This window comes from Conger conger, chromosome 12 (genome assembly GCF_963514075.1).
Source record: "Conger conger chromosome 12, fConCon1.1, whole genome shotgun sequence".
NCBI classification, from domain to species: Eukaryota; Metazoa; Chordata; class Actinopteri; order Anguilliformes; family Congridae; genus Conger; species Conger conger.
Window position 1 is genome coordinate 12,782,857 of NC_083771.1, and position 18,292 is coordinate 12,801,148.

Sequence of the window (18,292 nt, forward strand, 5' to 3'; positions counted from 1 at the left end):
CCTAATCTCCACCAAAACAAGAGGGGAAGCTAACCTAATCTCCACCAAAACAAGAGGGGAATCTAACCTAATCTCCACCAAAACAAGAGGGGAAGCTAACCTAATCTCCACCAAAACAAGGAGGGAAGCTAACCTAATCTCCACCAAAACAAGAGGGGAAGCTAACCTAATCTCCACCAAAACAAGAGGGGAAGCTAACCTAATCTCCACCAAAACAAGAGGGGAAGCTAACCTAATCTCCACCAAAACAAGGAGGGAAGCTAACCTAATCTCCACCAAAACAAGAGGGGAAGCTAACCTAATCTCCACCAAAACAAGAGGGGAAGCTAACCTAATCTCCACCAAAACAAGAGGGGAAGCTAACCTAATCTCCACCAAAACAAGGAGGGAAGCTAACCTAATCTCCACCAAAACAAGAGGGGAAACTAACCTAATCTCCACCAAAACAAGAGGGGAAGCTAACCTAATCTCCACCAAAACAAGAGGGGAAGCTAACCTAATCTCCACCAAAACAAGAGGGGAAGCTAACCTAATCTCCACCAAAACAAGGAGGGAAGCTAACCTAATCTCCACCAAAACAAGAGGGGAAGCTAACCTAATCTCCACCAAAACAAGAGGGGAAGCTAACCTAATCTCCACCAAAACAAGAGGGGAAGCTAACCTAATCTCCACCAAAACAAGGAGGGAAGCTAACCTAATCTCCACCAAAACAAGAGGGGAAGCTAACCTAATCTCCACCAAAACAAGAGGGGAAGCTAACCTAATCTCCACCAAAACAAGAGGGGAAGCTAACCTAATCTCCACCAAAACAAGGAGGGAAGCTAACCTAATCTCCACCAAAACAAGAGGGGAAGCTAACCTAATCTCCACCAAAACAAGAGGGGAAGCTAACCTAATCTCCACCAAAACAAGAGGGGAAGCTAACCTAATCTCCACCAAAACAAGAGGGGAAGCTAACCTAATCTCCACCAAAACAAGAGGGGAAGCTAACCTAATCTCCACCAAAACAAGAGGGGAAGCTAACCTAATCTCCACCAAAACAAGAGGGGAAGCTAACCTAATCTCCACCAAAACAAGAGGGGAAGCTAACCTAATCTCCACCAAAACAAGGAGGGAAGCTAACCTAATCTCCACCAAAACAAGAGGGGAAGCTAACCTAATCTCCACCAAAACAAGGAGGGAAGCTAACCTAATCTCCACCAAAACAAGAGGGGAAGCTAACCTAATCTCCACCAAAACAAGAGGGGAAGCTAACCTAATCTCCACCAAAACAAGAGGGGAAGCTAACCTAATCTCCACCAAAACAAGGAGGGAAGCTAACCTAATCTCCACCAAAACAAGAGGGGAAGCTAACCTAATCTCCACCAAAACAAGAGGGGAAGCTAACCTAATCTCCACCAAAACAAGAGGGGAAGCTAACCTAATCTCCACCAAAACAAGAGGGGAAGCTAACCTAATCTCCACCAAAACAAGAGGGGAAGCTAACCTAATCTCCACCAAAACAAGGAGGGAAGCTAACCTAATCTCCACCAAAACAAGAGGGGAAACTAACCTAATCTCCACCAAAACAAGAGGGGAAGCTAACCTAATCTCCACCAAAACAAGAGGGGAAGCTAACCTAATCTCCACCAAAACAAGAGGGGAAGCTAACCTAATCTCCACCAAAACAAGAGGGGAAGCTAACCTAATCTCCACCAAAACAAGGAGGGAAGCTAACCTAATCTCCACCAAAACAAGAGGGGAAGCTAACCTAATCTCCACCAAAACAAGAGGGGAAGCTAACCTAATCTCCACCAAAACAAGAGGGGAAGCTAACCTAATCTCCACCAAAACAAGGAGGGAAAGCTAACCTAATCTCCACCAAAACAAGGAGGGAAGCGAACCTAATCTCCACCAAAACAAGAGGGGAAGCTAACCTAATCTCTACCAAAACAACAGGGGAAGCTAACCTAACCTCTACCAAAACAAGGAGGGAAGCTAACCTAATCTCCACCAAAACAAGAGGGGAAGCTAACCTAATCTCCACCAAAACAAGGAGGGAAGCTAACCTAATCTCCACCAAAACAAGAGGGGAAGCTAACCTAATCTCCACCAAAACAAGAGGGGAAGCTAACCTAATCTCCACCAAAACAAGAGGGGAAGCTAACCTAATCTCCACCAAAACAAGAGGGGAAGCTAACCTAATCTCCACCAAAACAAGGAGGGAAGCTCACCTAATCTCCACCAAAACAAGGAGGGAAGCTAACCTAATCTCCACCAAAACAAGGAGGGAAGCTAACCTAATCTCCACCAAAACAAGAGGGGAAGCTAACCTAATCTCCACCAAAACAAGGAGGGAAGCTAACCTAATCTCCACCAAAACAAGGAGGGAAGCTAACCTAATCTCCACCAAAACAAGGAGGGAAGCTAACCTAATCTCCACCAAAACAAGGAGGGAAGCTAACCTAATCTCCACCAAAACAAGAGGGGAAGCTAACCTAACCTCTACCAAAACAAGGAGGGAAGCTAACCTAATCTCCACCAAAACAAGAGGGGAAGCTAACCTAATCTCCACCAAAACAAGGAGGGAAGCTAACCTAATCTCCACCAAAACAAGAGGGGAAGCTAACCTAATCTCCACCAAAACAAGAGGGGAAGCTAACCTAATCTCCACCAAAACAAGGAGGGAAGCTAACCTAATCTCCACCAAAACAAGGAGGGAAGCTAACCTAATCTCCACCAAAACAAGAGGGGAAGCTAACCTAATCTCCACCAAAACAAGGAGGGAAGCTAACCTAATCTCCACCAAAACAAGGAGGGAAGCTAACCTAATCTCCACCAAAACAAGGAGGGAAGCTAACCTAATCTCCACCAAAACAAGGAGGGAAGCTAACCTAATCTCCACCAAAACAAGGAGGGAAGCTAACCTAATCTCCACCAAAACAAGGAGGGAAGCTAACCTAATCTCCACCAAAACAAGAGGGGACGCTAACCTAATCTCCACCAAAACAAGAGGGGAAGCTAACCTAACCTCTACCAAAACAAGGAGGGAAAACTGTCAAAACATAAAGAGACTTTTTAACCTAAACTCGTCCAAAACATAAGACTGACCTGAACACAACCTAATGTCCACGAAAACAGAAAATCAAGATGGGAAAACAAGCATTCACTGCACAGGAGACACAATGGTCTGCAGAGATGAGCTTGTGGTGCAGGCAGGGTGGGACCAAACGGGGCAGAGAAAATAAGTCATTTCTAATTTGTAAAAGCCTGGAGCCGGGAGTTGGCATTTTGGGATCTCTGCGCAGGCGAGGGACGATCCCCGGGGGCGATTAGCAGGAGTCTGCAGAGAGCTGATCCCAATACCAATTCCACACCCAATACCAATTCTACACCCAATACAAATTCCACACCCAATACCAATTCCACATCCAATACCAATTCCACATCCAATACCAATTCCACACCCAATACCAATTCCATATCCAAGTACAACAGCTGCAATTTTTCCAAGCTGCTTGTAAACCAATTTCCCACGTGACAAGACATACCGTCCCCTCCAAAAGAATTGGAGCAGAAAGGCCAATTCCTTTGTTTTTGCAATCCACCGAAAACTTGTGGGGTTAAGATAAAAAGATGAACACGAAACAAGAGTTCAGAATTTCTGCTTTTAATTTGTGGTATTTACACCTACCAGGAGTAACATCTTTTGATCTCACTTGTACGTCTTTAGACCTCAAACTCAATTGTCTGCACTGTATAGCAAAAACAAAGGAATTGTCCTTGCTGCTCCAATACTCTTGGAGTGGACAGGATGTTTCTGCATAATTATCAGATGACGTTGCTAAATGTTAAGAGAGCCGGCCACAGGAGAATTGGGCCCAGGGGGGCAGGGTTAGGGACTTTTCAGCAAACCTGCTACGGCCCTTTGCAAACATTCTGTGGGCGTTTTAGATACTAAAACCAGGAAGAGGACGCTGAGTTGCGCGGGCCTGCTACATTTTAGGCGTCTTTGAAATGGCCGCCCTAGCGCACATTCAAACCTGGAGCTGAAGAGAGAGAGAGAGAGAGGCAGATTTAAGCCTCCTCACGGCCTGTGCGAGAATATAGAGAGTGGGCGAGGCAGAAACCTCGGGAGGAAGAGTTATGAAGGACGGCAGACAGGCGGGAGCTGTCGACTCGAGGCCTGTGCGTGCGCATGTCAGTGCAAAGAAAGGGAGCGGCTCTCCAGTGAAGTGCAGCGCCGCAAACTAAATATAACTTCCTTCACAGGTGCGCGACAAAATCAGCAGCAATGTCGACAGCGTATTGATCGAATGCCCCGGCAGCCGTGGTGATAAAGAACACAGGAACTAAACGCCAGCTCGGAAAAAGCTTTAATCATATTCGTAGATGAGATGGTTTTGACAGAAATAAGTGCACAGGAACACATAAACTGCAAATGAGTTCTGCTTTTAGACTCGTGGCTTCCTTCCCAGTTCTCTCTCTATGCCAGTAAACCTAGTGCTTTATTAAGTTAATTAACACGATTGATTCACCTCTACATCACCCCACCTCAATTCCCGACACCATTTATCAGCGTCCAAACTCTCCCCCTCCCGAGAACAACGTCTCTGCACAATCCCAGGAAGTGATTTCTCTTTTTCATCCTTCATCTGTTGTCCGCTGACCTCAGAAAGACTCACGATGATGTCACAATGCACAAACTGCCATCTCGTGACTGCTCTCAGGCGACCTCATAAAGAAGCAGTAAGTCAAGTCATAACGTTAGCAGCACTTCTGTGCGTTAGCATTAGCCAAAAGGAGGAAGTGCAGTCGCAGTCTGCGCGTTAGCCAAAAGGAGGAAGCGCAGTCGCGGTCTGCATGTGAGCTGAAAGGAGGAAGTGCAGCCGCGGTCTGAGCGTTAGCCGGAAGGAGGAGGTGTACTCACGGTCTGAGTGTTAGCGTTAGCTGAAAGGACTCACGGTCTGAGTGTTAGTGTTAGCGTTAGCTGAAAGGACTCACGGTCTGAGTGTTAGCGTTAGCTGAAAGGACAAGGTGTACTCACAGTCGGAGTGTTAGCGTTAGCTGAAAGGACAAGGTGTACTCACAGTCGGAGTGTTAGCGTTAGCTGAAAGGACGAGGTGTACTCACAGTCTGAGTGTTAGCGTTAGCCGGAAGGAGGAGGTGTACTCACGGTCTGAGTGTTAGCGTTAGCCGGAAGGAGGAGGTGTACTCACGGTCTGCGCTGTAGTCCGGCTGAGCAAGAGCCACCGCTGCCGCAGCCACCTCTGCGCTCGCTTCCGCCTGCTCAGTCGCCATGGCAGCCGCGCCGTTCCTCTCCTGCCGGGCTCTCCGCACCAGCTCAGCCAGCGGATGGTCTGGGTCCATGACCTGCAGCGGCTGCGGCACAAATCCCAGACGCCATCTTAGTTTTAAAAAGACCGGAGATTCCCCACTTGCCACCAAAACAATGTCACGTGTAACGGATTGCAGTACGGCATACAGGGAGAGAACAGCAGACTGACTTGGGGCAGGAACTTCTGGAAGGCATTTTGGGAAGTGTGGAGGAACTCATTTCAGATACTCTCGAGTAATCCAATAATATAAATAACTTGAAGGTTGCTTACAAAAAACATTTATTAAAGGATTTATTTAAAAGACATTTTCCGAGACGTTGATTTTTAATGGGAGCAATCATAGATTCGTCAAGTGTAAACTCCAGCAGAATATGGCACAGAGAAACAGGGCTAACAAATATTAACTCAAAATAGTCTGATATAATATAACCCTACTATTAACATTTATTAGACTTAATATGAGCCTCATCACTTATAAGCTAGCTAATTGCCTTCATGTAGCTCTGTGAGTTAGCTAGACCGCCAGTTTACATTCCCAGCTTGCAGTTACCCAGGCAACCATACCAGCCGCAAGCTACTCTGAGCAGTCTCCTTACTGAAAACACAAGTCACTGGCTCTGGCTCTGCAATGTTTCTACCCAATTTTCAGATACTTCCATTATTCTTATAAAGAACTAATCATTTGAAGGCCTCCATTAGCCATCTAAAACAATACTGACGCAAGATGCGTTCCCTGTAAAATGCTAAAAGGAGTGATTGCAGTTGAATTAAGTGCGCCCATTTGATGAGGCCCAATGACGCGTGAACACGCGTCAAATTAGAAATTAGAGTGTGACACATCTAAACACTAACTTGCTCAAGGCAGTTCACCAGTCTTGCGATACGGACTTGTTAATGGGCGAGGCTACTTTAATGGGGGAGAGGGGGAGGCATAAACCTTTTCCAGGTACTATATCCATAAGTTCTTCATGTAAAGATGCAATGCAATGGCAATTCTCCATTCTAGCAAAGAGACATGGATTTAAATGTGTGTTCTACTTGGTCCGACATGGTATGGCTGTTCTGGAAATATTGTGGCTTTGCCAGCTTTTGCTCAGTCCCCGCCCACTGCAAAACTTTAAAAGATGCGATTTGGAACAAGCCGGGGGTGTCAGCTGGGGGGGCTGGCATTCAGTGATGCATCGTAGTCAAGAATGACCACAAGCTAATGGAAAAATAAGATACATTTTATTCAATCCCAACTACATTATGATTCATAAGCATGAAAAGTAGACAGACTAGCTAGACTACATATTTGACCAAAATCGTTTGGTTTCGCTTATAGAAGTGGTTGCAGAAGCGGTGTTAAGCCCGATTTATATTTCTGTGTCGGACCTACACCTGCGTCGAATCTACAAATCACACCTCCCCAGAAATGTAACAGTGTCGTAGCCTCGGTGTAGCCTACGGCGTAGGGAAAGCAGCTACGCGTAGGGTACCCGTAGCCTCAGCGTAGATTCGATACAGGAATATAAATCAGGCTTTACTGCCATTAACTGGTTAGCCACGGGCTTCTCGGCAATGAAATAAAAGTGCAAATCCTGGTTTTAAACCAGTGTCCTGTGCGGTACGCCACCAGGTGCCTTTCGGGTGTTTTGAAAATGGCTATGATTTTAATATACGCATTACTACATTTTGCATTCATTTATAGACTTGGAACTGACCGTTTTGTTTATTTCCTATGGAAACTCTGCCAGGCTTTCCCCCTCGAGGTGTGAGCCTGGAGAGAGAGGTTTTTGTGGGAGTGTCTGCTGCCACCAACTGGATCTATATTTCTACCCATCAATCAACAAGAGGGGCAGAGCAGGGGAGTGCATTTCCTTATGTGGCCATGCATAGGCATGGCTAAAACTAAACTTTGCTCTTCTTGCATAAAACGGAGTGGCACGGCTTAGATTTTATTGTATTTCTTAAACCATAGCATTAATGTTATCTATAAAGCGGAGGCAAGGCCCAGCTTTACAACTCAGAAAAAGCGATTTAGGGTTTATTACCCCTTTAAGCAATTTACATTGCAGTGACCACATTCGGATTTTGTTAAACTTTAAAAAGGCAAACAGCGATCAAATATTTTTGGGGCAGAGTCAAATTTCTCAGGGGTTTAAACCGGCTTTAACTGTGGTAAGTGAAGTGTGCTGGGAGATGATAGTTTGCGTTAACTGAACAATATTTGTCAATTTGACCTTGTATATTCCGACAACTGAAGAATTCATAGTTCAGTAATGAAGGACAGCATGCTACAGAACGGTCTGCTAAGAAATAGAGTGGTTGATGAATGCAAGAGGTTTGTGGGAAAGAACCTTTATAATCTCCTGAAGCTGGGAACTCTTCTTGGAGGCAAACAGGCTGGGGTGCAGGTAGTGTCCGTCGCCGTCATCATCGTCCGAATCATCCGACCGGGAGTCTGCAGAGGATGGTTAGGTCCCATAAAATTATGATTTTTTTTTCTCTCAATTTTCAGAGAAACGCCACTTAAAATGGCTGGACCATTATCTGTAATTAGTCCAACACTAAAAGGACTGGCAGTAAAGTCACCTGACATTTTCTTGGAGAGGATGTGCCGGGTGAGCAAAAAATAGAAAATAGGACAGCGAGACTGTTCTAAATATTAATACTGCAAATCAAATATGTATGAAATTGCCTGACCCTGTTCTTTCTTTTTTGTTTTTACTTTTGGGAGAATGTTATAAATATATCAGTGTAAACATAGGTTATCTGTCAAGTAGTACTTTTTGTTACAATACAAATGGATGTTTGTTCGGCTAACATGACACTTATTGATTATGAATGGAGCTCTGCGGCTTCTTGCTGCCAAGGCACTTTTGTATTACTGAAGGCAACACTGATGTTTCTTCCCTACCGTACATCAGTCAGGCTAAGAGCAGCTGCCAAATGATTACAATAGTGTATGCTAAATGAGTTAAATCACACATATGTGTCATGTGTCTGTGTTAGGTCCCATATTGTGGAAAATGACATTTCTAAAAATGTATAAAAGAGTTTAAGGCATTATAAAAACATTGTGAAAGTATCAAAACGCACAGTCCGCAAATAAATCCACACAATCTATAATAAGAAAATGCGCATTTAAACGAGCTGCTTGTACTTCCGTGGAGTTATAACATCATGTTCATTGGAGCTAGCCAGCCAATCAGAACAGAGGTTAATTGATATCAATAAGCCTTAAAAACACAGCCACTAAAACAGCCTGTTCTTGGTAAAGCTCATGAGAGGCTCATAGAGAGGCTCATAGAGACCGTTTTTACAAAGGTGTACAATATGGGACGTTTAACCATTTAAATCCCAAGAGTGCCATATGGCACTCAAATGTAACTACCATAAATTCCCAAGAATTCCATTTGGCACTCTTGATAATTATACCTTCTCAATCAATCAGAATTACTGCTATTACTGTTGTTTTGAGTCCCTATTAAAACCCTACCACATTTTTTCAATTTTCTCAGCCAAAGCCAAAACCCCTTTGGAATTTAGGCAAAGCCACTTCATAATGGGCTTGGTACTAAAAGGGATAAATCACTCCTGCAATTCCGGAACAAGCGATGTTTGTGCAAATGAAGGATAGGTTTTTGACCAATGAACCGGCCCCGTGCTGACCTTCCTGCGCCTCCTGCTTGCTCTCGGCCACGGGTGTGTAGCGGCCCTCCTTCATGGTGCGCAGGATGTGCCTGTAGTAGGGGTTCAGGTAGTGGTCGAAGCGCAGGAAGTCAAACTGGGAGTTCCTGGCCTGCTTGGCCTTCAGCACGATCTCGAACTGCGCCCCCTGCTTGCACACAAAGTTGGCCGTCCTCTCGATGATGGCGTGCGTCTTCGTGGTGGCGGGCTGAACGGGGCCGAGGAGGAAGGAGGAGGAGGATCAGAGGAGGGCCTGCACGGTGGCGGCCATGTTGTTTATTCCCAGATACTTGTTTCTGCGATCAATCTCACTGTGGCACGTGCGACTTATCAGATGCGTTTAATGGTTAGAGATGGAAAACCCCTACATACTTGCTGTTGAATCCTTTCTTTTTCTTTTTTTTTGACCTAGGACTCCTGGAGAGCTGCAGGGTCCTCAGGGTTTTTTTTTTTTTTACTCACCACTTAACTGATCAGTAAAGCAGTCAATTACACAGTTAGCTCACCTCACCTCACGTTTTATGGTCTTAAGTGATTGCTGATATTACCGGGGAAAAAAACAAAAGCCAGCACACCCTGCGGCTCTCCAGGACCAGGAGTGAGGACCACTGGTTTCGACAGTCAGGCCATTATGTAACATAAATGGTTGTGGGGAGAAAAGCATAGACGACAACAAAACCTAAAATGCAAAAAACATAAGCGAATTACAGGATCTTTTCCTCCAGATAGGATTGAGCCGGCCTTGGAAAGCATGGATTGGGATGGATGGACAGATGGACGAGCAAACAGACAGAAGATCTATTTTAGCTCAGGAGGTAAGAGCGGTTGTCTGGCAGCCGGCGGGTTGTCAGTCCGAACCACTGCCCTGGGTGTGTTAATGTGTCCCCGTGCAAGACACCAAACCCACAATTGCTCCCAATGAGCTGGTTGGGTGCCTTAGATGGATGCCTTTCACTGTGTGTGACTGTAAAAATGGGCAAATGAGAGGGGTGAATGGGTGAATGAGAGGCATCGATTGTAAAATGCTTTTGATTATAAATAATCTCAATAATTTTGTAATTTCGATCTTGTATTATATTCTTTTTTTTTTTTTTTGGGTGACTGCATCTGTTCAGAGACTACAGATGAAAAATTGCCTCTTAGCAAATTCTGGTGCATTTACAGCAACGTTTATTAATGTGCACTGTCCCTGTTAAATAAACCAATTTAAAAAAAGCATTGTATAAATGTAGTCCATTTACCATTGAAAAATGTCTGATTGTAATTGTATGTTCTGCAGTTCCTTTGACAGAAGGAACGTTTCCATGCGCTTCCCACAGGCATCCACCAGCTCAGCCACAAAGCCACTCAGCGGGCAGCCCCCAGCGGGAGGCTCCCGCCGGGCAGAAACGCTCAAAACCTGGGCCGCACGGCAGCCAATGACCCTCCAGACTGCAGTCGTCACGCAGTCATGAGCCGGGGCTGTTCACTCGTGACGAGAGCAGTCACCATGTCTGACAAACAAGCTTGTTTGAATGTCAAATTTAAAATGCCATTCAGGCTTCCAAACTTGTCACCCTGTTGTCGAGGGGAAACGGGGAGGTAAAGCGGCATACCGCTAAATGCCACGCTAGCGCATTTCATCACAGACGGCAGCACCGACAACTTCATATCAGCAAATGAAGCATTGAATCCTTCTGCAACCGCAAGATTACAAGGCTCCGTATCATCAGCAAATGATCGAAATGCAGCTCTTCATTACTTTAAAAAAAAAATACCGTAGCTAGCAAAAGGAGATTTACAAAAAAGGAATCACAAGCAGAATCATATGCAATCAGAATAACATATAGAATCAAAAAGCATAAATCAGCAGATAGCTCAAATCAAAATATACACCAGCCAACACCATCATGATTGGGGAAATAGGACATGCAGTCTTGTCTTTCAAGCTCCCTGTAGAAACCTAGCCAAAACAAAAACCTGTGTATTGGAATGGTATACACAGGTTCTATGCCATGGGAAAATAACCTAGGAGAAAGTTGCCCACAAGGTATGAAAGCCGCCTTCCTAACCCGCCAAAGGCTGATGCTTTGCTCTCCTCCAAAGGAGATCCATCAGTTCAGTTTAGCTTGAGCCAAGGCATTGCTGTGAATTAATAATGGACTTGTGCGTTTTTATTTTTTCAAGGTCTACCATGTCATTTTACTGCAGAGAACAGAATCATTGCCATTGTTATGATCATCCATCGTTTTATTTTGTTTAATAAAACTTCACAATACTGTTGTCATTATTTCTCAGTTATAGCACAGTGAATTTAAGCCATTTAGCTAGATGTTAATGGGACAATAAAACTGGGGCGTAATTATTGTACAGTCTGGCAATGTTTTATTGAAATTTTGAAAGGAGAAAATTAACAAATTCGAACGATTCCTCTTATTTATGAGATTAGTTTCAACTCAGATTATTTTATTTTTTTTTTTTTTTTTAAAGTGAAAGCCCTACTCTGGGACCATAAGGCAAATCTTTTACCTGGACTTCACACAGAAACAAAACTTCAGTCCAATAACCTCTGAAAACAACATCATTGACATGTATTAAAAGGAAATTGGAACAGTTCATCCAAGCTCAACCCGAAATTGTAAACTTGCCCTCTGTAATTATCCAAGTTCTACAAGTTTAAGTTCTTCGAATCACAGGAGGACATCAGCAGCAATTTAATGACTAATGGTTAATTGTGCCATTTCTAAGGTCCTTCTGTACAAGCAATCTGTACTGCACAATCTCTCTCAGTGCTCCACATGCACTGGACCCTCGGAGTGAAAATGCTGAATATTTTCATGGTCCCCTGCATAATCTCAGAAGACCTGGCTGGCTGAACTAATTGGGCGTTTGCAGAAAGCGACCTGAGTTTTATCACAATCACACCAGGAGCCACACAGGTGAGATAGAGAGGTGGTGTTACGCTCGTAGGCCTGGGGTTGTTTTAGCAAATCACCGTTTTCCCTGCTGATCCCTCGACATGAGGGATTAAAAAATAAAATCCTTAAGTATCCATAGCTCTTTAAAGAAAAGCTGATGCACAGAGCAGGTGCCCCTTCAGGAATGTTCTTCACAGTTTGAATCTCATCCAGGCACAGTAACTCTGCTCACATGGTAACATTATTCCACATTACATACATTCAGTGAGCACTTAATTAGGTAGACCTGTACACCAGCTTGCTAATGCAAATATCTAAACAGCCATTCGTGTGGCAGAAGCGAAATGCCTAAAAACATGCAGACGTGGTCAAGAGGTTCAGCTGATTTTCAGACCAAATGCCAGAACGGGGAAGAAATGTGATGCAAGTGACTTTGACCGAGGAACGATTGTTGGTGACAGACAGGGTGGTTTGAGCATCTCAGAAACTGCTGATCTCCTGGGATTTTCATGCATAACAGTCTCTCGAGTTTGCAGAAAATGCGGGAAAAAACATCCAGAGAACAGCAGTTTTGCAGACAGAAACAAAAAGAAGCTAAAAAAAAACAATAAAATAAAAGCGTTATGTAATCCATTTACCATTAATCCCCACTGAGCAGTTTCTTTGACAGAAGGAACATTTCCATTCGCTTCCCACAGGCATCCACCAGCTCAGCCACAAAGCCACTCAGTGGGCAGCCCCCAGCACAGACAGAAACGCCTTGTTAATTAAAGAGGTCAGGGCCAGACTGGTCAAAGCTGACAGGTAGATGACAGTAATGCAAATAACAGCGCAATATGCAGAACAGCATGTCTGAACACACAGCATGTAATACCTGTAAATGGGTAGGCTACAGCAGCAGAAGACCAATAAGTCTAACAAATACCTCACTGGGTGTATTTCAAATTCGTTTAAGTGACCATACGGTCCAAAAAAGAAATCCAAGAAAGGAGGCAACGGAAAGTTGAGACACTTATGGGACTACATTGGTACCAACTTTTAGTAGTGTTTTACTTATTCAGGAAGCATATATATCGAGGGAGACGTGGAGAAAAAAGAAAGCAGGGAGAGGTACGTATGTTTTCCATCTCTAACCATTGAACCATCTGTGAGGGCTGTCTGTGGAACATGAAGTGCCGCAGTGAGACACATACGTCCCAGATGACTGAAAGGAGGCAGTTTAGGGAATCGGTTCCCAGCCGGCAGCAGAGAGAAGAAGAGTTGAGGCGGCCCTCAACTCACCAGTTCCACATCGGGGGGAACGACCAGGCCAGGGGGGGCCACAAAGGGCTCCTCGGCGTCCGGGGGCTCAGGGTCTTCCACTGGCGGGGCGAGAGATTTCACCACATTAAAACACACACAGAGACACACAGAGACACACAGAGACACACAGAGACACACAGACAGAGAGAGACAGAGAGAGACACACAGAGAGACACACAGAGACATAGACACAGAGACACAGAGACAGAAACATACCCCAGCATGACAAATCAACCTATAAAACCTCTTCCAAGTTTTGACATCAGCAAAAAAGTTTTAATACCCAAGTTTTAGTTCCCTGAAAACCCCCATTGATGAGATTACATTACATTACATTATTGGAATTTGGCAGACGCTCTTATCCAGAGAGACGCACAACAAAGTGCAAAGTATACACCCATAACCAGGGACAAGTACGCTGAAAGACCCTAGAGGGAAGTACAATTTTAATATACTTAAGATACTGTTGGACAGATCACCTGGCATTAAAAGAGCATAGGCTCCCCAAAATGCAGGCACTTCCATGTGAATAACAGTCTGCTACAGTCTATAGGAGACCACCTGCGAAACTAAATTACATTTTATTTAGTTCAACTAAAGCACAGAGCCCATTGGCTGCTAGGTTAAGAAACACAGATCACCCTGGTTGCTAGGTTAAGAATCACAGAGTGCATTGGTTGCAAGGTTAAGAAGCACAGAGCCCATTGGCTGCCAGGTCAGGGCCAAGTCTTGCTCATACCATTGCCGAATTTGCTACTCATTTCGCTTTTGCTCCAAGTATTTTTTCCACATTCCTATTTTCAGATAGCAGATCCGGCTCGCATCACAATCAGGATTAAGCGAGAGCGACAGCCAATTAAAACCACCGCCGGCCAGTAGCGGCACGGTCCACATGGCCAGACAGACCTGAGCTCGTAAACAGCACCTCAACAACACTCTCTTCACAGTGGCAGCACCACGGTCAGGCTGCCTGTTTGCTGATTCCGCCAGATGGGTCGGGCAGCTTCTGGGCGCAATCGCAATCCCCCACCCGCTGATCAACCCCGTTTCATCAGAGGACAGAAGCGCAGTCTGATGCCTCGGTTGGCCATGTCAGCCAGGCTCGCTAGCAGTGACTGATGGCTGGGAGCCGTCCAGACCCCCAGTCTCCCCGCACTGACGGACGGGGGTGCCCTCATCGGGTCTAACCCTAACCCTCACCTTCCGTCAGCAATCAGAGAACGTCCAATCAGACTCGTACGCAGTAAACAACCCACCCCCTGATTAGACTCAGCAGGGGCCAATCCACCCTGGAGCAATGTGGGGCCAAGGGCCTTGCTCAAGGGCCCAACAGCTGCACTCATCTTATTGGTCCTGTACACCGGGGCTTGAGCCACCAGCCTCCCAGGTCCCAGTGAAGCACCTTAGCCGCTATGCTGCAAGCTGCCTCCCGAACACCGCCCAAAAACATCGTGGCAGGGAAGCTCACCGGTTTCCTTGCCCTCTTCCTCCTCGGTGGGCTGGGAGGGGTCGTAGTAGTCTGCGCTGTAGCGGAAGGCCACGGCGTTGTAGGTTCCTTCGTCCGCCAAGGCCTCACTCAGGCGCTTGTACTCCTCCTCTGCGGACAGACAGACAGACAGGCGTCAGAATGAAGGGCTGCTGCTTGACACAGGGCCTTTCCCCGGGTCCCAGGGCAGCCTGTGGGCAACTGAGGCCCCGTCGCACAGGAAAAACAGCGACAATGTCCTCAATAGCACACAATTACTGTACACTCACTGAGCACTTTATTGGGAATACCCGTACTCCTACTTATTAATGCGATTATCTAATCGGCCAAATGAGCGGCAGCAGTGCAAAGCCTACATCATGCAGGTCAGGGGATTCAATAAATTGTCACGTCAATCAAGAATGGGGGGGGGGGGGGGGGGGGGGAACTCATACACGCAATAAGCACTTAATTAGGCATTTATTAGACTTGTTTTTTTTTTTTCATTTTTTTTTTTTCATTTAAGTCTTCCACTGCTGTAGCCTGTCCACTTAAGAGGTTTGACGTTCAGAGATGCCCTTCTGCATACCACTGTTGTAATGTGTGGTTATTTGCGTTACCGTTATTATTTGCTGTCAGCTTCAATCAGTCTGGCCCTTCTCCTCTGGCCTCTCCCATTAACAATGCTTTTATGCTAAAACTGACCATATCTGCATGCTTTTATGCATTTATTTGCTGCCACATGATTGGCTGGTTAAATATTTGCAGTGTGTGCACAGGTCTACCTAATAAAGTGATCACTGACTGTATGTACCACACATCTTATTCAGATGGTGTTTTATTAAAAGTACCCCGACATTTGGCCCCAAAGGCACCATATTGTTTACCTATACACGCACTAGATGAGTTTAAACCAATTCGTAGAGCTGGGTATTCCCTAAAACAGGGATTCTCAGTTTGCCTCAATGGGTACATCAGCAGGGGAATGAAAGCTGCAGATGAGCCGTACCTTGCCTGGCCTCTTCCTCCAGAAGGTCTGTGTGAAGGGCCAGGTATCGCTCCTCGTCACAGAGCGCCTCGATTCTCGCCTCCTCCCCCGACAGCTGGTAGTCGCGGTTCCAGGACCCGGCGTCATACTCCGACAGGTCGTGCAAATGACCACGCCCATCATACCTGCAGGGCGAAGCGGTGGATTAGCGGGGAGAGGCAGCCAACTGGGCCCCACAGAAAGCATACTTACCCCTCACAGGCAAACCTTAAAAAAGAAAGAGGTTGTTTTGTTTCGTTTTTTTTTTTTTACAAAAGCACTACTTCAATTTACAAGTGGCATTCAAATGGATGTACTTGATACAGGAACAGGAGAAGAAAAAAAAACGACCCAGGGAAGCGCAAGACAGAAAGCCTAAATGGAGAACAACAATCTGTGAACACTGAACAGGACTGCGCAATTTTATCATTTACAATTTTTGAAAAGGTTTTTTTATTTTTTTATTTTTTTAACAAGAATCTGTTTACCTTCAGTGATCCTGACCAAAAACAAAAAAAAGCCCTGCATGAAAAAAGCTCGCCTCTTACCTTACATGGTTTCAACCAACCATTCCAACTTTTCCCCCCTGTTACAGTTCAGACAACTGAGATCTTTCCTTCTACAACTTGGGGAAAAAATACATCCACACAAACCCAAGCACATAAATACCTATCCGTAAGAACCAAACGGACGACATTTTCCTGCGTTTTCCGCCGCTATTCCACCTCTCAGTTCCAGAGTTCTTCGGCAAAAGAGAGAAGTGGGCGCTGGGGGGGTTGGCATCGCGGCCTGGCCTTACCCCTAGCCTTATTTGCTGAGGAAATAAGGTCTGGATTATGTGATAGAGAGACACACATACACAGTGGAAACAGGCAAAACAGGACCATGCCTATTAAGATGGCTCACTGCACCTCCAAGCGCCTACAAATACAGCGTTCAGCTTTCATTTACTCGCTGGTTTCTCTTGTCGTTTCTGTCCTTTTAAAGCCAATGATGCACAAAGGGGTTAAGGTCAAGAACACAGGCATGTCGACTTTCGTTGATGTAAGGCTTCATTTATTTTGTTCAATACTAAATATCATATGTATTTACAGAAATGTTTAATTGCCAACAGTACTTCTCTACATGTAAATAACGTTAATAAGGGGAGTGGAGGAACCTTTGAATATTTGGGAGAAAAGCGTGAACACTAGTACTGTCACCAGACCGCAATGGAAATGAACCATCTTAATGTACAGTTTTGGTATTCATGGATAGCTCTGTCGAATTTGCTCTGGTTCACGTCTCCACAGAAGCCGAATTAATTATTGGAGTTGGGGACCATGCACTCCGCAAAACAGCCTACGGTGACGTTTGGTCTCAGTTCCACCGGTCCACACATTTATACACAGCAGAATAGCAAGATAGCCCGTGGTTAGGTCTATTGAGAAGTTAACACGTTAGCTGGACGTGGCTACTTAACTCCTCTGCACATAAAACAAGCGCAACTTCAGATAGGTTATAATTTTGACGTTGCCAGAGCAAATTCTTCCTTCGTACATGTCAGGATGCAGAGGCCTCCACTTTACTAGCTAACGACTGTGGATTCACATATGCTACATGGCCCTAATAGCTGTATTTTGGTTTCTTTAAGGGTGAATCTAATGTCTACGACGTACCACGTTAAGGCCAAATAGAAGAGTATTTGAAACAAGTAATGAAACTCGAAGAATTTAACGCAAATAAAGACGGACACTGCATCCTGGCATGATGCTACCGTTAGCCAACTACTCCTGGGTTCACTAACGTTACTATGCATCTTCGGCTGATTTAAAAGCCAATATGCCAGACAGTACTAGCTAAAATAGGTTTCGACGATGTTTTTATTTTGTCTGTTGGGGTTCATATACTTTTTTAATAACCATAATTATCACAGAACGCCTTCTGTAAAAGGAAAATCCACGGGGGTTCCTTCGGAAGACAAAGTTGGTTAAGTAACGTTTCCCTTTGAGTTTGTTAAACCGACCTATCGATCATGACGTTCTTGTCCCCCATCCATGGGATAAGATGTTTGCCCTGTTCATGGTAGGCGGCCCTCTCGTCCTCCCGGAACAGCTTGCAGGCATAGCCGAAAACCAGGAGATCGGCGTATTTATTGCTGTCGCTCTCCTCCTTCGTAGGTTTGCTGCGCTCCTTCTTGTTTGCGCCACGCCGATACATCCTCACCACCAAAAGGAACAACACGTTTTAAGTTTGAAGATCAAATATTCACTATCAGAGTTTCCCCCGTTTGCTTAGTTCATCAGAAAATGCGTACAAAGTTCCACAACAAACATTTTCACCGCATCCAGCTCCAAACACTCACAATCAATATGGCGGTTTGGGCAAACGTATCCTGAGATTTCATTTGCTGATTCGATTCGTAATAATTACATATTTTCGTGAAAAATAGGAAATATTTGATAAATAAATGCAGTGTATTTTTCTTTACCTTATTTTATGTTTTAAACTAGAAGTGCTTTACAAAATATACTCGTTATGTGTGTTTTTTCAGTGGAGATAATTACGAATATGCTGCAATGAAACTCATGCCTTTGACATAAACCCCGAATTGGGCAGCAACGTCAGACTC

The 18,292-nt window shown here is 44.9% G+C and overlaps 1 protein-coding gene across 2 annotated transcripts in view; it reads right to left on the reverse strand.

The window, feature by feature from the left end:
* The window catches only part of sfswap (splicing factor SWAP), a 71,024-nt gene extending 52,972 nt beyond the window's left edge, over nt 1-18,052 (reverse strand). For both annotated transcript variants that reach the window (XM_061262917.1, XM_061262916.1), the window contains exons 1-7: nt 17,687-18,052; nt 15,664-15,827; nt 14,658-14,786; nt 13,169-13,248; nt 8,973-9,198; nt 7,658-7,761; nt 5,199-5,361 (exon numbers count right to left, since the gene is read on the reverse strand). In XM_061262917.1, coding sequence (XP_061118901.1) covers nt 5,199-5,361; nt 7,658-7,761; nt 8,973-9,198; nt 13,169-13,248; nt 14,658-14,786; nt 15,664-15,827; nt 17,687-17,880 — 1,060 coding nt within the window. In that variant the 5' untranslated portion in view covers nt 17,881-18,052. The remainder of the gene's footprint in view (nt 1-5,198; nt 5,362-7,657; nt 7,762-8,972; nt 9,199-13,168; nt 13,249-14,657; nt 14,787-15,663; nt 15,828-17,686) is intronic.
* Nucleotides 18,053-18,292: the final 240 nt, after the last annotated feature.